At 36.7% G+C, this 24,491-nt stretch overlaps 1 protein-coding gene across 1 annotated transcript; it reads left to right on the forward strand.

Moving 5' to 3' along the window:
- Positions 1 to 2,207: 2,207 nt before the first annotated feature.
- Positions 2,208 to 23,494, forward strand: LOC147163680 (uncharacterized). The gene is made up of 8 exons (XM_086092220.1): positions 2,208 to 2,592; positions 9,698 to 10,401; positions 13,133 to 13,294; positions 16,941 to 17,085; positions 19,989 to 20,104; positions 20,304 to 20,425; positions 21,143 to 21,247; positions 21,812 to 23,494. Exons 1-7 carry the CDS (start codon positions 2,514 to 2,516, stop codon positions 21,237 to 21,239), a joined length of 1,425 nt encoding a protein of 474 aa, XP_085948346.1. The 5' UTR covers positions 2,208 to 2,513; the 3' UTR covers positions 21,240 to 21,247; positions 21,812 to 23,494.
- Positions 23,495 to 24,491: the final 997 nt, after the last annotated feature.

Here is a 24,491-nt window from a genome sequence, read left to right on the forward strand (position 1 = left end):
TCATAATGTTCTCAATCATTTGCCACATGTGAAGTTATTTTCTAAACTTAAGAGGAATTATTTCAAGAGAAGAAGAGAATTTGCTATTTTGGAGCGACAACCTCTCCCTGGCTTTAGTTCTTTTATTGGCACGCCAAGACAAACAATCATTTCCATACTCTATAAACAAGATGAGCCTGGTGGAAGTTTGAAGGCGCGGTTCAGAAACATAAAATGCATATTTTGATCTGTTCCCGTGCAGTCCATGTTTTCATTTTGGTGTGTTGCTGCTCAGCATAACAAGTTACATAACAGAATCACCTCAGGATGCCTTGGACAATAGAATACCCTTAATATTGGGGGAAAGTACGTTTTTTTTCCCACCATAGTTACATATGTTTACATACGGTGTGTTTATTTCTTTGGGATACCGTGCACTACTAAACCTAAAAAAAAAAAAAGTGTTTCAACCGGGATTTGAAATCACACTCGCTTGCCTCTCCCTACCTCTGAGCTAACTGGCTTGTTAAAGTTCATGGCTCACTGCGTATTAATATTGAATAACGGAGCATTATACTGACAGCATTCAAAGCGAGGGATGTAACGATATCCAAATGTCGCAATACGATATTATCACGATATGAACCTCACGATACGATAATTTACGATATTGTGAAGAAGAAGCTCATAATACTGTATATAAATCAACCTCGGAGTTTTCTTGCTATATCCATGCTAGTATGCCAGTATGGTCGCCGCCCTCCGCCATCTTGAATTACTTTGTAAACAATGCACAGTGTATGTTACTATTGGCTCAGCAGCGTAAAGGATCAAAGTCTATGTAGTTCATAATGCTGTGCTTGGCTGAAGCAGGTGAAAAGTAAAGTTTTTTGATGGTGCTTCAAATATCGTAGCATGACGACGACGATATTGTGGCAATTTTAATATTGTGATATCACAACATCCCTAATCAAAGCTGAATGGCTATGGATATATTTGCAATGTACAGTCAGAGGTGGGATTCAAACCCATGACCTCCTGGTTACTGGGCAATGCACTTAAATGTTAAATTGTGCGAAAACTGAAAGTAATGTGGAAATCGGACGATACATTCCCACGATGCTGCGAATTATTGAAGCAATTTGAAATATGAACGGTGTAAATCGGATGCATTATGTGGGAGTTTTTGCACATCAAAAAAGTGAGCGAAATCAAATGCTCTAACTAAAATAAGTGTGAATGCTGTTTCAGCATTCACACAATTAAAAATGTTGATTTGATTACTTTGATGCAAGAAAATCTGCGAATCGAAATGGATTCAATTACTGGATTGAATGAATAGTGATCAAAGTCACTGTTGCAAACATTCTGTGGCTGTGACATCTTCATCGCATTCATTCCATATTTTACAAGGTATTTCCTGTCTCGTGAGCATTCCTAACTGAAGACAGCTTTGCTTCTATCCCTCTAGTAACTTTTTGAGGTCAGTCGTCTCGACAGAATCGTTCTGGGTGTGGAAGAAGAAGTTTTAATGTTGAACAAAAACAAAATGGTTCAGAAGGTTCCCAGCGTCAGTAGCATCTTTTATAAAGTTAACCGAAAATTTAAATAAATGGCTCCCTGAGATTAAAATGGTTTTACATTGACTTTATATTGGCCGTCAGTTAAAAAAAAAGAAAAAAAAAAGGCTGATATCAATATTCGTCCGATTATCGTTCTATCCCTACTGAAAGTAAAAAGCTGAAACGAATGACGTCTGTGGCAAGAATAACGAAAACAATTTAAAGAAAATAAAGAAAATTCAATAACGAGCTGTCGCATGTTGGCACCGATATATTCAAATTCTATCTGCGATATCGTATCGATCAGCATTAGTCACAGTGAATGAAGCACTCTCTCCTATTTTATAATGACATAGTGCAGCTCTTTCTAAAATGAAACACCAGCGTACTTTTCATTTGTTTGCTAAATGTTTTTTTGGGGGGTTTGCGGTGTCACCATGTGTTTCACATCTTTCGGGTGCTTCATGAGTGTCACAAGTTAGGAGTGGAAACTATTTTTCCATAACTCCAAAGTAAGAGTTGATGCAGCCACTATTAATTTCCTGCTTCATTTTCGATGTATGCCTTTTTGGCCTAAAAGCCTCCATTGTGACTCCTCCTCCTCCTCCTCCACCTCTTGTCACTTGCTCTTTGCCGCATTCCTCTTTCTCCACTATCTCACTCCCTTCGGCAGTCTGCCAGCTTTCCTCTTCCTTTTTTCTCTCATGAATTCAACTTCTCCTGTCGGAGCCTGGCCCCCTTTTATTTCCCTCAGCTGGAGGAGCTGAAAACATCCACATACCCTCGAGCGCGCGGGCATCATGACCCCACACAAGGACATGGGAAACATTGCAAAATACTGCCAACAATTTTTTACTACATTTTGAGGCGGGGAAAAAAAACGAATCTTTGAGGAACCTTTTTTTTTTTTTTTTACGTCAAATTTAAGTAACATTTTTCTAATGCTGAATTTTCTATACATTTAGTGACAAGATGAGTGTAAAGAGGAAAAAGAGCGGTCTGATGATCAGTTGGCAGAAGTCATTCTCCGTCCTGGCTCCTTGGAGGAAAGGTACAGTCAGTTTTGTTGACATGATCAGTTTTGTAATTCTTCAATGTGTTTATGTTGGACATTGTGTGTTGTGATAAACGAGTGCACATTCCCTTCTCATTGCTGATTGGATTCATTCGTAGGCAATTAGAATCATTTCTTTTGCATCTGCATAGGATTAGTGTTGGAATGTGTCAGTCATTTTGACAACCGAACAACAACACGGGGGTAACTCTGCTGCCTGATATGCGTAATCTCAAGACGGACAAAATTTTATGTAAGATATTGACTCATCATAATCTTCAGCATTTCTATATATTTTTTGATACTTCATTAAATGTGGACTTCCACTGTTTCATATATCTGTTACTGGATATGTTTTTGTTGTACGATTGGTGTATTAGGGCCACGTATAAATCGATTTTTTTAGAAATTCGGAGAGGAAAAACTTTCAAATTTGCGACTTATCAGATTTGTGAGAAAAAAAACTCAGAAACTTACAAGAAATACACGTAGCGTACTACTCGGATGTTTGTGCCAATACTTTTCGGTTGTGTTTTCAAATAAGGAGATAGTAATTGCTTTAGCAGAGATTAACCATATGATGTTAAACATTCGCTATTTTTTGCGAAGGTCCACACCCGGAGGATCAAGCGTTTAAGTTAATTTGTTAAAATGTATATTTACTTGTACATTTATGTTTTAAATAATTATTATTTACACATTGATAAATTTTTTATTTTTTATTTTTTGTACAAGTAACAAGTAGCTAAGTTGATGTGTTGAATCTGCTGCTCTCACTTGCATTTACCTAAAGTATGCTAGCTTCTGATTGGTCAGTGTTAGTCAGCTGATAGCGGATCAGGAAGTGTTGTCAATCTCGCTGCCGTGTATGATGAGTAAAGTTTAAATTAAGTCTTTTCACTTTATAAACAGTGTCCCATTAACTTCCGACAAATCCTCACATTAGATACAACTACGCTATGTGTATTTGTCGTAAGTTTCTGAAATTTGCCACTTTATAAAGTGGCAAATTTGTGAGTTTTTTCTCTCTCGCTAATTTATAAAGTGGCAAATTTGTGAGTTTTTTCTCGGAATATTACCCCCAAATCTTCTGAATTTTTTAAAATATATTTGTGTGACCTTAATATGCCCTACAGTAATCTTTTGAGGGGAGAACAATCCAATCCATGCAATACATACGTTGAAATGTTGTCGCTGCCTGTTTTGACAGACCAATCACAGAACATTAGAAATCACTTCTGTTGTATTTTCTCAAAGTATTATTCACTACACTTTGAAAGTGTGAAAGTGATGGAGCAGTCTTGTATGATATGTGAAGACTACACTGTGAAGTAGTTCTGTTTTTTTCCCCCCTTTCTAATCCTAGTGTCAGGTTGCGGCACATTCCATGTACAAGCCTCACTTGGATATCGCTTTCAGCTCATTTTCTGTACGAGCGTCCACACCTGCCATGCAAAAATCCTTCCTTTTTTTTTTTTTGTGTAAAGATGAATCATTTTTTCAGCGCTGATTTTGCTTTCCATTGCTGAGTACTTAGACTTTTAGAATATAGATTTTGTGCAGTGCAGCTCTTAGCTGGAGCGTTTTCGTGAGCCCTTGTTATCATTTTAAAAGCTGCTGAAGTCAGGAATGGAACAAGGTTATGAGCTAGGAAGGAGTCACTCTGCCTATCTTGCCTATTATGCAAATTACAGTCGAAATGATAATACTTCACGAGACATTTCCGTCTCCTTAGAACTTGCATGCGAATGCTGAGTAATGCTGATGTTGAAATGCCAAATGTGATGATCAACTGCACAATAATGAAAATAAATATTTTGTCTTTTGTACACTTGGTGTAACTGTACACATTAAAACAGGAAAATATATTTGGATCATCAGTGAATTGATTTTTTTTTCTTTCTAGAATATGCATTTCAGGCCAAACATTTAACTCATTCACTGCCATTGACGGCTATAGACGTCAAAAATTAATTTGAACTATTTCTATTAGTTTAACATTTGCCCCCACTTTTGTTAACAATAGTATGAACATCTAAAATGATTGTACATTTAGAACAGATATCAAATTTGTGATTAACCGTGAGTTAACTAGTGAAGTCGTGCGATTAAGACACATTTTAATCGCCTGGCGCCCCTAATTTTTAATAATCTTTTTTTTCTTTTTTTTAAAAGTAATTTTAGTATTTTTTTATTATCTTTTCTTTCTTTCTTTTTTTTACAGAAAAGATTATTATAATTAATCGCTTGACTTCACTAGTTAACTCACGATTAGTCACAAACTTTATATCTGTTCTAAATGCACAATTAAAAAAAAAAAATTCCTAGGTTTTCAGACTTTTGTTAACAAATTAATTAATTACTTAATTAATAGAAATAGTTCATGAGTTAATCTTGTGTAGTTCTGAGGGATTGGCAGTAAAACTGTCAAATTTCAGTGGAGCTCATCTACGCATTGAAAAAAAACTTAGAGGACTCCTAAACATTCTTTTCTTATCCTAATGTTTTTGATAAGCCACACTCGGGCTGGGACAGAGGAGGCATTTTGATAAAGACTGTGCGTCTGGGTCTCATCCTTGAGTTTGATGACACCGCAGTCAAGAAAGTGGTGGAAAAACAGGCATGGGACTAAAACAGGCCCATGTGGTGACAATCAAGTGAGAAAGCTTTTTCACACTTCTATTATTTCTGGAAGCAGTATAGCACTGTGATAATTGTCTAAAACCCATAAGCAAAAAAATATAACTGTACTTTGAGCAACAAACATAATTCTCATAGCAACAGAGAGTTTGTAAGCTGCAAAATCAACCTGTTTTGATCCCTCTCAGGAGGCGGCCATTTTGCCACTTGCTGCTGACTGTAAATGAATGACATCATAGTTGCTCAGGGCTCGGGTAACAACCAATTATTTTTGCTGCTTAATTCATATTCCACAAACACAATATTTAATCAGAATACTGTGTTCAGGCTCGTGGGGCTAAATAGAACATATAAATGTAAAGAACATTTTACGGTCGACTTTTTGCAAACAATCTTGCTCGTTTTCTTCACTTTTAAAATATATCAGCATTGTTTTCTCACTCAGAAAATCACGTCTTAACGTCAATTGAACACCGACAATGCGTTAGACACCCCTGGATGTTGAAATGCTTTGTTGTTAAGAGTGCTCCAGCGCTTCAGGCAAGGCATTCCTATCACTCACGTAACACCTGTACAGACCCCGAGGACTTTGGAGGGCACTCGAGTGAATCACAATAGCAATCTTGTGTGGAAATCACGAGGGCATTTTTAGACAATAAGAAGCAAAAGGTTAGTCATGTTTGGGAGGATGACCTATTTGTAATTATAATGTTGTGGGTTTTAGGCCATCACAAAGACCAAGTCAGTCATTGCAGACAAATTACAGGACAGTGTGCAAAAGCCTATTTATGTTGTGTGCGAGTGACAACTGGCCAGAGCAACACCTGTCTGGATGACGGTGGTTGCATAGGTGTATAATTAAAGTCAACCAGGTGTTCTTCTAATTACTAGTAAGCCACATGAGTCTATAAGCTACACTGAATACTTAGAATAAAAAAATAAAAAATAAAATAAAGATATAGTGGTACTACCAAATGATCTTCATGAATGCAAGACCCCATTAAATGCATCTAGAATGATGGCAAATAGAGATAATAGTAACAATAACAATATACTGAATACAATATCAAGGGTGAGGATTGCACAGGACAAAAAAAAACGACAGCAATAATAAATAACATGACATGAGAGGAGAGTGTCACATCCTATGGAATGTGCAGTACTGTACAGTATATGCACAGAAACTGGGATCAAAGTATATGTGCGCTAAATGTTGGCCCAAAATTCTTCCTCGTGTTAACTTTGGCACTCTAAATTTCTTCCAGGGGTGAGAATATTCCATTTTCAAAAGGACAGGCCCCAGTGAGAAAAGAACAAAGAAAGCCATCTTATTTTCACCACTTGCCCCCCCCCCCCCCCCTTCTGGGAAAAAGTCCCCCCTCCCCTTCTAGCTCCAACTTACTGTTCTCCAAAAATGTTGAGTTTTTCACAAAATGCCACCCAACATTGTTGTTGGTCCGAGAGGTGAACTGCAGGATGTTTGCTTGCCTTCCGGCCTGAGTTTTGGCTTTCACGTGTGCGGTTAGCAAATTAATTAACCTACCAAAAGAAAGATTAGAGTCTCTTCTTTCGTCTTTTCATCCAATTGCTGGTGCTTTTATTGCTGAATTCAGTTCACGAGTTCTAGATAAAAGGGATAATAGTGTAACGTTAAAAAGCAATCCTTATTTATGTTTGAGTACGGCAAGAGGTGAAAAACAGCTGAAAATAGGAAGCGAGCCTTTGGAAACTGATATGGTCAAAACACTACACTATCAGTGTTTTGGCAGAGTGACTGCGATTCAACATGAAGGTTATCAGAACAGTGGTCTATTTGGAGGAAATGTAGATATGTGGCTGTTTTTTTTGTGTGTGGGGGGGGGGTATCCTGCTGATGGTGCATTTTCATCATTTTGGCCCTCAAAATCACACAGACAGTCCATAGTACGTTATAGTATTGACTTACACTGATCTAACTGACTGTATGTTTCTGCACTTTTATTATAACACAAAACGGCAAATAATGTTGTGTAACTGGCGTCACGTCTTCCTGCCTTCCATGCCAGTTATCGCTTTTATGCAAATGTTTAGTCGGCTCTGTTAAACAATAACAACCTGCCCATCATGCTCGTTTCCACTCGGTGCTACGGTACAGTTCATCTTAGCACAGAAGTGTTTACAGTATTGAACCCTATTCTGACTCTGTTTGTTTCAATTGCATCTATTGCATACAGGATATAAATAGTACAAATTAGGCTCCGAGTCCAACTCAAACTTAAAGAGGTATGGAAAAACGGATGGATGGCTTTTTAGTGTCATGGATTCACAATGACAGTCGACAACATTTGTGATGGTGTAAAATTCACAAACATGTATTTGTGTAATGCGTTGGTGACAATACAAGAGTCCTAATGCCATCTTAATTTCCATCTTGATAGTGTAAAACCCTCCCAAAAACTTATCATATACCATACTGGATTAAACAGAACTCCATTACTGGATGGAAATGGGGGTTTTGTACGGTGCACCATTTACAGAACAAAGCTGAATAACATCATAACAATCCCATTTTAGTGCTGTGTATGCCTGCGCTTCAACTGCCCCCCCCCCCGCCCCCCGGTACATTTTATACTGTGTAAAGAAGGCTTATGTGGTCCATTTCTCTTCAAAGTTCCCTTCAGAGAGGATAAAAGCGTTAGATTTACCACTTCAAAGAACTTTTAATCTCATATTTGCCTTGGCGGGAGCTCAAATTCACCCTGTTGGAAGTCACACAATCTTCCTTGTTGTTGAAGTCAGTGACGTGCGGTGAGATTCATGGCTGGTGAGGCACTGGCATTAGAGTCAGATTTACAAATTTATAAGGTAAGCAGAGTGGCGTGATGATAAGTCTGATGAATAAAAAGTATATCCCGTATCACCATTCTGTTCACTCGCATAATATTTTTGCCATAAGTGTATTAACAGGGGCGTAGCCAGAAATTTTTCATTGGGGTGGCCAGAGTGACGCAACACCTCAGTTAGGGGTGGGCCGTGCGTGCGTGCGTGCGTGCGTGCGTGCGTGCAGTCAGCGATTCATGAAATCAAATGCACACATGTCCAGAACAACTCATAACCAAGCAGAGGTGGCAAATCCAGGTCCAGAAAGTAAAAACCCTGCCACAGTTTGGCTTTAGCCGCAGGTGCTAGATAGCTAGCTCTCTAGCTAGCTTCCAAGGTGCTTGTTTACCTGCTATGGAACTAGCTAGCTAGCTAGCATCAGGGGTTAAAGCCAAACTGTGGCGGGGTTTTTACTTTCTGGACTTGGATTTGCCAACTCTGTAACCAAGCAGGAACAAGTCTAAGTAAAAAAGAGCCGATTTTCTGTATACTTTAATGCAATTTTATTTGCCGTCACTTTGCTTTTGTGTACTATTCCATAGTCTACTTCTGTCTCATGCATTGATTTGCATTTGCTAGCTAACAGCTAATCAGAGTGAGCAAATGTCACCAACGGCCTACGTTATTTTGCAAACTGTGATCAGTGGTTCAAAAAGTGACACACACCATAATGTGTCCCTCAGCAGGTACAGCCGTGTGTAAAAACAAATTTTACATTTATGCGACACATGCTCTTCCTCACCTTATGAAATATCACCATTTGATCCTAACATTGGCAAATAATCCAAATATAGTTCATCGTCAGTTCCAGCATCTATTTCTTTGACGAGCCTACTTAGAGAGAGAGATAAAGAGAGAGAGAGAGAGAGAGAGAGAGAGAGAGAGAGAGAGAGAGCTAGAGAGAGAGAGAGAGAGAGAGAGAGAGAGAGAATGGGTGGGAGAGTGAATGGGTGAGGGAGAGTGAGAGAGTGAGAGAGAGAGAGGAAGGGAGAGAGTGGGCGAGAGAGAGAGAGCAGGTGGGTGGGAGAGTGAGAGGGAGAGAGATTGAAAGAGAGAGTGAGAGAGAAAGAGAGAGAGAGAGAAAGACAGAGAGAGAGAGAAAGAGAGAGAGAGAGAAAGACAGAGAGAGAGAGAAAGACAGAGGGACAGAGAGACCTCCCCCAGCCACCAATGGTAGCAGCAGATTAAAAACAGTATTGAGTCAATGGATGACTGGTGTTGTTTAGTTGAGGTTAGTGGTGGTGGTGGTGGGAAGGGGGGCATTGACACGTTTTTAGCCCACAATGCTGTTATAAAGTCTGATGGCAGTGAACACAAAGGAGGAGTGCCTGAAGCACTCAGTTATGCTCCTCGGTGGAATCCCACAGCTTGTCGTGGAGAGGGTGGGAAGAGTTGTTCAACATTGTTCTGATTTTGTCCTTTTGTCCTCCTCTAAGCCGGCCTCTGCATTGTGCACCTTTTGACATTCACTTCATTTCTTGTGTCTGAATGAAGAACTACTGTATAGTATGCCATTATAAAAAAAAAAAATATATATATATATATATATATTTCAGTTTTTGCAATTTGAATAAGCATTTTATTCTTTACTCGTTCTTTGCAGGCAAAGGAGCCCGAGACACTGTACTGGACAGCGCCGTTGTGCTGACAAAAATGAAGCGACTCAGCAACTTCAATGAAAGGCTTTCAGGGACGGACAACTTTCCTTCCGCCCTCTCCACGGCTTCTGAACAGAAGATCTCATCTCGCTCCAAAGAGTCTTTGGTGGATTTCAAGTCAGGACAGCATCAAACATACACCAGCGTCGACTACCTGTCCGACATTTTCTCAGGCTCTCCACTGACCAGGCTGTACAAGTTTGAGTCGGAAGACTCCGGAGTGGAGTTGTCGAGTGGCAACTCTCCATCGACTCCGACGGGCTCTGACCAGAACTTTGCCGTCCACAGTCGCGAGTCATCCTGCGACTCATCTCATTTAAACTCGGACCCTTCGACGCGTTCCGATGAGCAAACGGGACATAAACAGAGCTCGGAGTCAAAGGTTGAGATCGGCTCTTCAGCTTCAAGAACTGAACTGCACATTTGTGGAGATCTGGAAATGGATCAGTGTAGCGCACCGCAAGTAAACCCCGAGGGTGACGAGGAGATGATCGGAACGCTCGAGAAGACCGACAACCTCAGCGTTGGGAAACGATCATTACCAGAAACCTGTAATAACGAGGCAGGCAATGACGTGGAGACTTTTAAGGGAAGTGGCACCTGCGACAACTTTGACACGTACATGGACAAATGCTGCATACTCAGCGAGGTGAGTTCACCCTTGTCGGTTGGAAATGATGGCAGTGCAACCAGCAGATCTCTCCGATCCAGATCGTAATACCATGCGATAAAAACTGAAATGTGAATTTCATTGTTTGAAATAGGGCTGCCGCAAACGATTATTTTTGCTAGTTGACTAATCACCAGCAGTAGTCGCGATTAGTCGACAAATCTGAAACTTATGTCGCTGTCCTGTGAAAAACACTTATGTCTTTAAAAAATAATAACTTGGGGGGATGTCTGCATTCAGTTTCATTTCATAAACATAAAAATGTAAAAAAATGACAAAAATTAGTGTTTTTCACAGGATAGCGACAATATGTAAATAGCAGCATATTGCACCAACAAGTGGCTGCTCTTAAAAAAAACATCATTAATTTACATTTTGAATTCTTTAAAAGTATGTACAAATTAAAATGAAAACATTTAAGATTATATGGTACATTGAACTTTCATTAGATTTTGCAGTTTGTACCAATTTCTTAGAATTTTTGTTGCTGTAAATCTTTAATTATTTAAAGATTTAACCAAAAATGCTGAGTAAGTGCATACAAAAACTGTTTTGGTTATTATGCTTATTAAAAAACGCGAGTTCGCTGACTTAAGCCTCCGAATCCATAAAATACCTTACTAAATATGTTAGCGTAAAAAACAGAACATCACGTTGCACACGCGGTGCTAATGCTAGCTTCCAGATATGGCTACACCATGCAAGAAATGCTATTAGGCATCACAACATGCTTCCTTTTTAAATGCTGCTTTATCACTGCCGCGGTGCCATGAAAGTAAAAGGCAGGTTTAACTCGTATTTTGGGTGAACTGCGCGTGAAGTTTCAAGTTCTGTTGCTAACACGGGCTAGCCATAACACTACACTACCCACAATGCATTTGTTTTCATCGCGGATGACTATTACATGTGCGTCACAAACTCTCTCATCCATATTTTTGGGGGATTGTTTTCGATCAATCTAATTCAATCATTATCTAACTGATAGACATTCGCTACTGTAAAGGGTGGGTACTCGGGGGGGGGGGGGTGCAGGAGTTACACCCTGGAGACTGATGACCACCAATTGCAGGGCCCATTATCCAGATCAAAGTCCTTATGAAGACAGGGCAGCTGTCTCAAAGGTAGTACAGTGTGTGTGTGTTCATGCAAGAGTGGAGCGTTATTCTTGAGACTTCTTGTCATGCAGCACCTATTCATTTATACCCAGAAAGATTTTTCTGTAGGTTAATGACTAGCAAGCTCTTCACTATGTTTTCAATGCAGAGATACATTCTACGAGAGATCATATCCAGCCATCCATTCTCTGTACCGCTTATCCACACAAATATTTGAACTTACTTATATTTTTGTTAAGATAACGATATATTTTTAAGGGTTTCAGAGTTCTTTACAACTTTTTTTTAACTCATTTACTGCCATTGGCAGCTATAGACTTTAAAAAAATCATTTTAACTATTTCTATTAGTTTAACATTTTTTTTCCATTTTTGTTAACAAGAGTATGAAAACCTAGATTTTTTTTGTACATTTAGAACAGATATAAAATTTGTGATTAATCGTGAGTTAATTTGTGAAGTCATGTGATTAATTACAATTAAAAATGTTAATCGCCTGATGCCCCTAATTTTTAATAATCTTTTCTTTTAAACAAACAAACAAAAAAAAAAAAATATATATATATATATATTTTTAAAGAAAATATTATTAAAAATTAGGGGCGCCAGGCGATTACAATTTTTAATCGTAATTAATCACATTACTTCACTAGTTAACTCACGATTAATCACAAATGTTATATCTGTTCTAATACAATAAAAAAAAAAATCTAGGTTTTCATACTCTTGTTAACAAAAGTGGGAAAAAATGTTAAACTAATAGAAATAGTTCAAATGAATTTTTGACGTCTATAGCCCGTCAATGGCAGTGAGTTAAGTGTTGTGGAACTTAGTTCAATCAGACCCTGGCTATTATAAATGGACTATTTAGGAAAGTGAAGGAAAATAACACAGGCCTAATAATTTGGAGTACAGTTTAAGGCTAATCATTTGGAACACTGTGTACTGTAATTTTTGACAGACAATAAAGTGGCCTGCAACAATGTAATTCCTTCTTCATGAATAGGACTTTATAGTCCAGGCAATTTTTTTTTTTTTTTACAAAATATAATTAAAATAATAGTCTTTAGTTTTTTTCTCGGAACATTGCACCCCCCCCCCCCACCCTCTAAAAAAATATTACGTTATAGATTTTTTTTCCCTTCTACCACACCACTCTGTGTGAATTGATGCGTCTGTGTCTGTGATTATCAGGAGACTTTGTCTGTAGCAGGAAATGCATGATGTCAGTCCCCAGGCCTGTTAGTTATAACTGCTGGCATATTGTTTGCACAGTTTCCATTTTAGTTTCCAGTAGCTGGACAGGATTTTCAGTGTCAGCATCATAGGAAAGGAACGTCAAAGTGGGATAGCACAGACCCCCAAGCGAAGTTCATATCCTGCTTTTGTTGGAGAACTTTAACTTGGTTTAAATTTGGCTCAAATGTTTTACAGTACTAGTTAATAAGCTTTTGTGACCTCAAAATACTTCATTGAAATGATGTATCGAGAATCGCATAAAACCTGATTATGTTTTCCATTAAAAAAAAAAAGAACGATGATTTTGTATTAATTCTGCACCTTCTTTATCTTTCTTATCATGCTATGCTCATCCAGACAAAGCAATCAAGCTCCAATCTTTTGGGGTCAGGACTCGGGTACTTGGAGCACATCTGCCAGCTCATCGAGAAAATCGGCCAATTGCAGGAGAACAACCTTCGGCTTCAGAGGAAGATCTGTCGCTTGCAGAAGGATGACAAGATGGCAAAGACTAAAGAGGTCCTTCCATGTTTTTCTTATTCTGCTGTCTTCAACGTTGGCTATATATTTCACTGACCTTGCAATAGCCAGATTGATAATTGCGATTATCCACAATATTAATCTGGCAGTTGCTCAGGAAAGGCGGGACATTCTGTGCAATACTTCGAGCCGATTGGACGCCGCCGCATCTTGTGCACGTCGACCTAACTTTAGTTGTGACTAATCACAGCCACGGATGAAAATGTCGTCTTGGTTCTAGGAAAAAAAAAAAACACACCAACATCTTTACCAGATACAAATGCACAAAGCGCCTCTCGCTGTTCAACATTCAACAAGGAAACGGTGAGAGAACAGAATTAATTGTTTGTTTCCCACCATGTCGGCACTTCCTGTTTTCGAAACGGAAGTGGTTTAACCACTTAAATCGCAATGCCCAATTATGATCTTTAAAAAAAAAAAAAAAAAAACGTTATTTATTTTTATTATTATTATTATTTGAAACATTTTTTTACGTTTATGGGATGAAACTGAATGCAGACATCCCAAAAACTGAAAACAAGCGGTGACCTGGCCACCATGCGCGTTCGCCATTGCCTGTATATCCCAATGTAGTATTTTCCTTAAAACTGCATGAAATTAAATGCCAATTTTCTATTGCTTGCCATTCCAGTATACTAGTATTTGACACCACTCGCCCATCCCTAAACGCAATACAAACAACAACAAAACGACACGATAAAAGGTCAATGTGGAAACAGTAAAGCAACCACCTGAACAAATTAAGAGGCGGACACATGGATGGAGGAGGAAGTCGAAGCGAACAGGAAAACAAAAAAAAAGCAAACCCCTAAACAAGGCAGAGAAAAACAAACACAAACAAAAAACACAGCTATATGTACGGTACGACAACTCTGCAACTTCCTCCTGTTATTTGTAAGTAGAACCTGCCCGTGTCCGTTTTAAAAAGTACGGCGCTGACATCTGGAAATGTGTTGGTTGGACTGAATACTGAGAGGTTTAACAATAACAACCATAAGATGAGAAATGGCAGAAGCATGTCGTCACCCTCCCGCCCTTACTAATGAAGAACTCAAAGATCTAGTGGGTTACGCAATGCAGCTGTTGATCTTCAGGAGGCCCATCTGAACCTTGCGCTCTGGGTCGGTGAAACTTAACTCTTAAGCAAGCAGAGATATTTGAAATAAAACAGACATAATGAACCTCTTAAGGGTCATAATGAAACAAAAGTGCAACGACTGAACTGTTTTGTTCTTGGTTCTTACTAATGAAAGTTCGCTGTTGATCAATTGTATCAGAGGTCATCTAAGCCTATTTAGCTTGACTTTTTTAAAACTTTTTTTATTTTGCTGTTATATGGGTTAACTAAATGCGGGATAGAGTGCTGAAGTTGACCTGCAAATTTGTCGTCTTCTGAGATAGTGACTAATTATGTTTGAGTACTCAACTCTTGAGTTACAAAGTACTGATTATACCGCTAATACCTTTGACGCATAAAAAAACAATGAAGGATCATTTTGAACTCATTCACTCCCAGCCATTTTCACTGAAGCAACCCCCTTCGCTCCCTTTTGACTGATTTTGCAAGGCCCACAGAATATTGTGTTCTATTGCTATAAAATATACCAAAAGAAAGATTAGGATCTCTTCTTTCATCAGGAAAAAAAAACCCTTTCTATCTGTTTCTGTTTTGCAGCACTTAGCATTAGAATATAGCTAAAGTTTCATCATTATTCACAAATCTGTTTAAAACCCTGAGGCAAACAGCTTGTTGCAACATGGCCCTGGTTGAGTTATTATACTCTGCTGCCACCTGCTGGCCGTTTTTGTAATAACTACCATTGCTTTAAGCAACCTCTTCAGGTCAGAAGCTGCATCAAAGCCTTCTGTATGCTCTAGCATTAAAAAAAAAAAAGACTTGAAAAAACGTATAAATATTCCTTTGGGAGCACGGTAATATTTAAAATAGAACGTATTTATACGTTTTTGGGGAGCAAATGAGTTACATACTGTATCCCAACAGGGCATTCTTCCTTAAAATTGCATGAAATGAATGACAATTTTCTATTCTTCTAATTTTTAGTCCCTGATTGTAAAATGGCCTCAAGAGGGTGACTGGTACCGAAAATTCACCCCTCTAAAAAAAACTCTGTAGTGATTTAACACCTTTTTACATGACTCCATTTCTCACATTTTACCCCGCCCACTTTTTGGGCGTGGCCTGCTTGTTTCGCATCTCACCCTGTCAACATCACAAGAGGAAGCAAGCATCGTAATATTGTTTCCTCGCTTATTTGATCACGTCCTGTTATCATCTAGTGTCTGAAAACGGTAACTAATGGCCCCCAAAATTCACGTCTCCATTTTTAGACAGTTAATGTCCGGCTGCTAAATAGACGAGATTTGTAGGATGAAAGCGGCTTCTTACTAATCAGACATGGGGCTCCGAGTCCCGGATATCGCGCCCGCCATCGGTGACTGGTCACGGAGTTAGCTATCTACTAATTTCTTCAAAACAAATGGAGGAAATTGAAAATGCAAGCCAATATCATTTCACTGATAAAAAAAAAATACATAAAGAGTTTATTAGTGAAAATGGGCCATCACGGCTGGAGTAGTATTTTAAGTGACTTAAGTCAATCAGAGAACTAATTTTTGAACATCCCCTGACTGTTTTTGGACACGGCATAGCAGTACTGACAGTTTTCCAAATTTTTTTACTTAAATGGCGGACCTTAACTCATTCACTGCCATTGACGGCTATAAACGTAAAAAATTCATTTGAACTATTTCTATTAGTTAAAAAAAAAAAATCCACTTTTGTTAACAAGAGTATGAATACCTAGATTTTTTTATTGTACATTTAGAACAGATAAAAATGTGTGATTAATCGTGAGTTAACTAGTGAAGTCATGCAATTAATTACAATGACAAAAATTCATTCCCTGTTGCCCCGAATTTTTAATAATCTTTTTTTTTTTATTATTCATTCGCTGCCATTGACGGCTATAAACGCCAAAAATTCATTTTAACTATTTTTATTAGTTTAACATTTTTTCCCCACTTTTGTTAACAAGAGTATGAAAACCTATATATTTTTATTGTACATTTAGAACAGATATACAATTTGTGATTAATTGTGAGTTAACTACTGAAGTCATGCAATTAATTACAATTAAAAAATTTCATTGCCTGTCGCCCCGAATTTTTAATAATCTTTTTTTTTTTTTTTTATTCATTTGCTGCCATTGACGGCTATAAACGTCAAAAATTCATTGAAACTATTTCTTTTAGTTTAAAAATTTTCCCCACTTTTGTTAACAAGAGTATGAAAACCTAGATTTTTTTTATTGTACATTTGAACAGATATAACATTTTTGATTAATCGTGAGTTAACTACTGAAGTCATGCGATTAATTACGATTAAAAAAATTCATTGCCTGTCGCCCCTTATTATTAATAATCTTTGTTTTCTCTTATGAATTTATGGCAGTGAATGAGTTAAAAAGCAACAAAAAGAAGTCTGATTAGACATGGATTTTTGGACGCTTCTTAACCCCCCCCCTGAATTTCAGCTTCATACAATGTTTCCGAAAAAAGTCATAATAAGCAGGCTTAACATGCTGCTTTGTATATTCCATCCCAGGACTTCTTCCAACACCATTGCAGCTGTGGTGCAGCCACTCTGGCCTTTGAGGACATTGGCGATGTTTTGTCATGCAGTGGAACGCTCTCTGATCTGTCCACTATCCCAGAGGTCTCGCGGCACCCACTCGTATCATCCCAGAGTAGTAAGTAATAAAATGTTACATTTTTCCAAGAATGAACAATGTCTCTAATGCTGAGTATTTTAAAGTCAGTTAAATCTATTTTCATGTTGATTATCGATTATGACAAGGCATTAAGCAATGTGTGCTTTGAGAACCTTGAAAGCACAGTACTGTAAAAAGTGAAACCCGTTTAGCGTTTTATTACACGCATGCAGTACTTTGTTTTAAATATTGAGTGTAGATGATGAAATAATTAATTTAATTTGGGCAAACCAAATAAATGTGAATAAAAATAAAATATTGATTGATTTGATAGATTTTTCGCTATGTAAATTTGCAACATTTATAATAACTTCTGCTAATTAGACTGCATGTACTTTTTCTTTTTGACAGTTCTTTTTTTTTTTTTAACCAGTCTTAACATGAATCATATCACATAAATACGAAAGCGTATTAGGGCTTTAGAGGGTGGGGGAAATATTCAGAGAAAAAAAACGTATAAAGTGGCAAATTTTCGACTTTATAAAGTGGCAAATTTGTGAGAAAAAAACTCGAAACGTATGAGAAATACACGTAGCATAATACTCGGATGTTTGTGCCAATACTTTTTGGTCGGCTTTTAAAATAAGGAGATAGTAATTGTTTTAGCAGAGATTAACCATATGATGTTAAGCATTCGCTCTTTGAAGTGACAAAGATGCCTCACTTTGCCCTTGCCAAGCGTCTAAGTTAGTTCCCAGAATTATTATTTCTACATTCATACATTTTGGTATTTTTTTTGTACAAGTAGCTAAATTGATGTCGAATCTGCTGCTCTCCGTCATTCACTTTCATTTACCTAAAGTATGCTAGCTTCTGATTGGTTGGTGTTAGTCAGCTGATAGGGGATCAGGAAGTGTTGTATGACGAGTAAACTTTAAATTAAGAATAAATCTGTCTCCAAACTACCTTTTTATTTTATAAAGTGTCCCATTAACCACCAATGAATCCTCACATTAGACTATAGCTACGCTACGTGTATTTCTCATAAGTTTCTGAAGGGTTTTTTTGTGCAAATTTGCCACTTTCGCGATTTTTTTAAGAATATTAACCCCCCCCCCCAATTTTTTTTTATACATGGCCCTAATACGCTATTTAAATAAAAGCATACAGACAAAAAAAAATTGAAAGAAAGAGTTTCAAATTGTAAGACTCGATGATTCTAAAATCTCACTAGAACAGCTTCAACATATTGGATCATCATTTAATAACTTTCTGCCACCTTTCAAAAAACGTCCATATTGTTTTCATTTCCATGTTGACACGCTCCGTAATGGATCTAATGAGTATGTTATATGAAAGTATTTCATTTTCAAACCCTGACCCTACAGCAACCCCTCCGTGCTTTTCGGTTTCCATGTATACCTTGTCATCGGACACCAGCTCCAGTTGATATTAGTCATGTGGGAATGTAGTAATCATTCCAAAATTTTGCTGCAGTGTTTTCACTGCCTATGCGGATAAACGCTGACATCTTGGTGGTCCTTCAGGGAAATTAGAACTAAGGCAAGGGCACAAGGCAGAATTCCTGGCATCTTACTCATGACAGGAACATATACTGTCCCATGGCCAGTGGATTGTCTCGGTTCCTCATCTGAAAGGCAGCAAACTCAGCGTTTAGCCCTTTTCAGCAATGAAAGTTAATATTTTGTCCAGAATTAATTTGATAACTTCATTATTTTTCACATACCATTAATAAAACACATTTTTGGCTCTTAAAATGACAGTAAAGTTGAACTACTAATACAATCACTAAAATGACTAAGACTACGACGTGTTTAAGTAGTCATTTTGGGAAAGTGTTTTTATTTGCAGCAAAAGTAGCGTATTTTTCAGTGACGAGGAATAGAAACAATATGCGGTACCAAAAGAGGGCAGTGAATGACCACAAATGTTGGGTGCACATTTGTTTTTTTTTGTATCCAAATATTTTATGTGTTATATTTACACCTTTGAGGGTGTGGTCAATAGATTTAATAAAAGAAAATGCAACATCACAAGCCAATATCGTGCACTGTAAAATTTTGAATGGTTAAAATACAATACATTGGGCCACCGCTAACTGATACCATTTTCAATTGTATTGCGCCCCACCTGTTGCCCCCCCCAAAAAAATATATATTGAAAAAGATTTATATATGCAAAATAAATAAATAAATTAATTAATTAACTCATTCACTGCCATTGACGACTATAGACGTCAAAAATTCATGTGAACTATTTCTATTAGTTTCATTATTTATGAAAACCTATAATTTTTTTATTGTACATTTATAACAGATATAAAATTATCATGCAATTAATGATGATTAAATTAAAATTATTTTTTAAATTAGGCCTGTCAGGCGATTAACATTTTTAATTGTAATTAATCACAACTTAACTAACTAACTAACGATTAATCACAAATTGACCCCAATTTTTTTTCTAGGTTTTCATACTCTTGTTAGCAAAAGTGGATAAAAATAAAAAAAACTAATAGTAATAGTTAAAATGTTTTTTTTTTTTTTTTTTTACGTCTATAGCCGTCAATGGCAGTGAATGAGTTAATAAAAAAAAAGTTTTTTTTAAATAAAAAGTATTGAAAAAAATTATAGGTGAATCAAACTGTGATTATGCGTGGGTCTATTTTATATAATGACGATGTAAGCTTCATACAAGCTAATGTTTCAGCTCTCACACTTGTTTTTCTTTTTTTCCCCAAGAGGCGCCATGCTACTTTTCTAAATGTTGCTCACGGCAGCTTTTTACACAAAAAAAAAAACAACCTCAAAGACATTTTCATTTCTAGTAAGATACAAAAGGTCATTTCAAACTTCTTGTGTGTGAGGTTACACCGTAAGAAGATATGTCATCAAATCATCTTTATTTTGCTGTGCTTGCAGACACGAGTTGCGGCAGATTGACACCAATCCCCCTGTGGAAAAAAAGAATGAGTTACAACGAGGGCGATGTTTTCCTCCATGAAAGCACCGAAGGGCTTTCCATCCCTCATCGGCCGGTGAGTCATGTGCACATGTTGAAGGCCCTTGCAGCAATGTCTGCATTTTTTTTTTTTTATGTGGAGGGCTGGTAGGACCTTAGTGATACTAATCAAATATACATTGATGAAAAAAAAAAAAATCTAAAAATGTTCTCGAAATTGCCGTTATTTTGGTTTATAGATTTGTATTGAATGTTTTGGTCCTCCTATGCATCAGCTGGGTGATTGCGACACGTGGGGCAGAGTCAAGGACCTGGTGAAGAAAACTAATATGAGGAACAAGAGCAAACTGGGACTAACCAGCGCCTCACTGAAAATGTCCTGTCCACAACTCTACAGGTGAGCCTCACTCATGTTTGCTGTTAACTCATTTGCTCCCAAAAAATGTATAAACATGTTCTATTTCAAATATAGCCATGGATGGTCCTAAAAACATATTTAATAAAATTTTATATTTTAAAGTCGCCGTACAAAAGTAGCCTACAACAATAATGGGTCTGTAGCGCCCCCTACAGAGGTTTAACAGCCCTCTGTTCCCAGTACGTTGGACAGAAATTGACTAACAAAAAATAATTTAGTATCCATAACCTAAAAGGAACAGGAAGTCAGGTATGAATATTTTTTATGAATATATGGGAAAAAGAGATAATAAAATAACTGATAGATGGTTTTATGAATCGATGTCAGGCTCGAAAAAGAAAATGTATTCTGTATCATTCGATTTTTTTAAACCCAGCCCTATTTTCTACTAATCTTGTTTTTGACATTTTTGGAAAAACAGTCCAATTTCTCAGAGCGTTTAAATCAGTGAAACAATAAGCATTTTTTTTTTTTTATCATTTTTAAGTTTCCTAATAATAATGATTTAATACATGATGTGTCAGTGATGGCATAGTGCAGAGGTATCAGTCATTTTTGTCGCAGCGTGGTTTCTTTTCCCACTCAGTTGTCTGGCGACCAGTCCAGGGTGAGCAGAATAGAAAATAGCCGGATAATAATAACTTATAGTTTTGATTAAAAAAAAAATTGGCTTAATGATTGTTTGTATTTTTACAGGCCTGATCTGGGACACAAGGAACCTGCTGACCCGAACAGGAACTCCATGATTGTCTTGGGACACCCCGACAAATTGTACATCCCATGGCTACAATAAATGATGAGGTCTGTAGAAGCGTCATTGTGCTACATAATTGACAGTGTAAGGTCAAACACAACTGTCAACCTCAGATTTGGTTCGGTAGGAAATAATAGCAATAGATCACAATCACATCAGAGTTTTTACTCATTCAAACCCAAAAAAACGTGTAAATACGTTTTTTAATACTTTGTCCTTCACTCTCCAAAACATATTTGTGTTTAAAAAAAAAAATGTATGCAAGAGCACACAGAAGGCTTTGATGCAGCTTCTGACATGAAGAGGTCACTTAAAGCAATGGTAGTTATTACAAAAAAAAACGGCCAGCACGTGGCAGCAGAGTATAAGAGATCAGCCAGGGCCACGTTGCAACAAGCTCTTTTTGACAGTGTTTTCATTAGGTTTGCGAATAATGATGAAATTTATCTATATATGCTAATTGCTAATTGCTGCAAAACAGATTTTCCTGATGAAAGAAGAGACTCTGATCTTTCTTTTGGGAGGTTCCATGTTTGTATAGCAATAGAACACAATTCTGTGGCCCTTGTATAATCAAACAGCGTCCATCTTTTGTCCTGTCCTCAAATCAGATCCAGATGTCGTCACACAAGATTAGGAGGAGAGCATCGCAAAGAGTGAAAAAAAAAAATGCAAGGAATGAAGAAGAGAAGAGATAATCAAGGAATTAATGGGAAGACTCCAGAATGAGTGGTGCTGCAGCTGTACAGTACGTGGGAGGAAAGTTCAAACTGTAAACACTGTGACTTTTACATTTGACAAATTTTGTAAAAGGAGGTTGACATGCATTTAAAACTAATTACACAACAATATACAGTATTATCTTACCCATAATTACAGTTTTACTATTTTCAGCAACACTTGATTACAGTTATTTACATTAACTCATTCACTGCCATAAATTCATTTGAACTATTTCTATAAGTTAAAAATGTTTTCCCCACTTTTGTTAACAAGAGTATGAAAACCTAGATTTTTTTATTTATTGTACATTTAGAACAGATATACAATTTTGAGATTCATTGTGAGTTAACTAGTGAAGTCATGCAATTAATTACAATTTAAAAAAATTATCGCCTGACGCCCCTAATTTTTTATAATCTTTTCTTTCTTTAAAACATTTTTTTTTTTTTCAAAAAACTAGTGAAGTCAGATTCAGAATATTTATTGTCATTGTCACAAGGGAACAACGAAACCTCGTTTGAAGCATCCAGCAGAGTTGTTAGAGTGCAAAACCCCACAAAATAAATACTCATAAAATAAACAAGTCATGCAATTAATTACAATTAAAAATTGTACTCGCCTGACGCCCCAAATTTTAGTAATTTTTTCCTTTTTTGTAATCTCTAAAAAAGTAAAGATTACAAAAAAGAAAAGATTATAAAAAAATTAGGGCCGTTAGGCGATTAAAATTTGTAATTGTAATTAATCGCATGACTTCACTATTTACCTCAGGATGAATCAAATTCTATATCTGTTCTAAATGTACAATCATTTTTTTCTAGGTTTTCATACAAAAAATGCTAAACGAATAAAAATTGTTCAAATGAATTTTTGACGTCTATAGCCGTCAATGGCAGTGAATGAGCTAATGTGCAATATACAAATATTTAGCTCTAATTAGTTGGTGGTGTACGTACAGTATATATATATTGTATGCTAAGGACACGTGTGGTGTTTCATAAGTGGAGGGCATGCTGGAGTCATGCAAAGATTGTGTGTCAAGAGCATGTTTCTACGGATTATCACGTCAACATGATATATGTTGGATGATAACATTTGCGATAAAATAGCTTCAACTGTGGGGTACTTTCTTTCTACGTTATTTTTATCTGCCAAACAAGTGTCTACCTGTAATTCCTTATAGCCTGGTTGTTTTACAACACAATTTTAAAAGTAGGCCATTTGTATTCATGACCAACCTGCCATCTTGAACTGTTATGTCGGAATACAGTATAGAAGTGATAATACTCTATACTAATAAATGAGAAAAATCAAGTAAATTAAGAAAAATGCCCATTTAACACCAAAAACTGTTCAGACAAGGCTTTCTTTTATTGCAAATATTATTCAGTTTTCTATCATTTTGTATCTTTAACATGCCTTAATTAATGCAGTTGCTTGTGCTTTTCTTTTCCGTATTATTTTGTAAGGAAATAAAATACACATGTGATTTTTGTATACCTGTCAGACAACTTTACTCAAGAATGTAAGTTGCAGTAAGCATTTTCCAAATACAGTATTTTTATGCGTTCTGCTGTCGTGTTTATTTCCATTTAAAAATGAAGTGTGTTGATAGACCACTTATTTCCCACAAAATGTTATTTTCCCTCCTAATAACACACTTTGAAAAAGGCTTACGTGTTTGTGAGAATAGTTTGCAGAAGACATTTGTCCTTCCTGCATGACACAAAAGGTCGATAAATGCGTGCTGGGATGGGTTTGTTGTGGAAGTAGACGTGACTGCAAGTCCATTAAACACATTTAATGCGAAGTCAAACAGATATACAAAATCGCTGACATATGACCTCACAAAATTATTGAATGGACTGAAAGCAGCTTCATCCTCGACAGAGCAACGTCATAGAAGTCAAGTTATAACATTAATAAAAGAATAGAGAACAGGCTGAATACGTGGAAGATATGCTAACAAAATGAAGGTTCACTACTTGCAGCTTGTAGAATATGATTTTCTTTTGGGGGGGGGGGGGGCATTTGTGTTCAGTCGTTCTCAGTTGTCTTTGGAAGCTAACGTTTACTGTTGAAATATGTCATCGTTAAGGAGTAGGAGATATCGGTGCATAAATCTAGAGTGCCCTCTTGTGGCTTTCTGTGAAATTCTATACCCCCGTATTTCTTCTTCTTCATGTATAAGTCTCTCCGGAGTATAAATTGCAGGAAGAGCCAACATATATATATATATATATATATATATATATATATATATATATATATATATATATATATATATATATATATATATATATATATATATATATATATATATTAAAAAAGTGTGATATAGATATAGATATATATATATATATATATATATATATATATTAAAAAAGTGTGATTCATAATCCGGAAAATACAGTACTTTAATTACTACTCTGTATTGAATAAACAACATTACAAGACTATTACATTTAAACACACAAGGTTTGGTATTTCTTGCATTTTAGTGAAGTCATTTGTTAAAGTAGTTGTAAAACGGCAACACACAAAGAAGCATAAATGAACGTACAGAAC

The sequence above is a fragment of the Leptonotus elevatus genome, chromosome 13 (genome assembly GCF_054856555.1).
Source record: "Leptonotus elevatus isolate MCC_2025b chromosome 13, RoL_Lele_1.0, whole genome shotgun sequence".
In the NCBI taxonomy this organism is placed as follows: domain Eukaryota; kingdom Metazoa; phylum Chordata; class Actinopteri; order Syngnathiformes; family Syngnathidae; genus Leptonotus; species Leptonotus elevatus.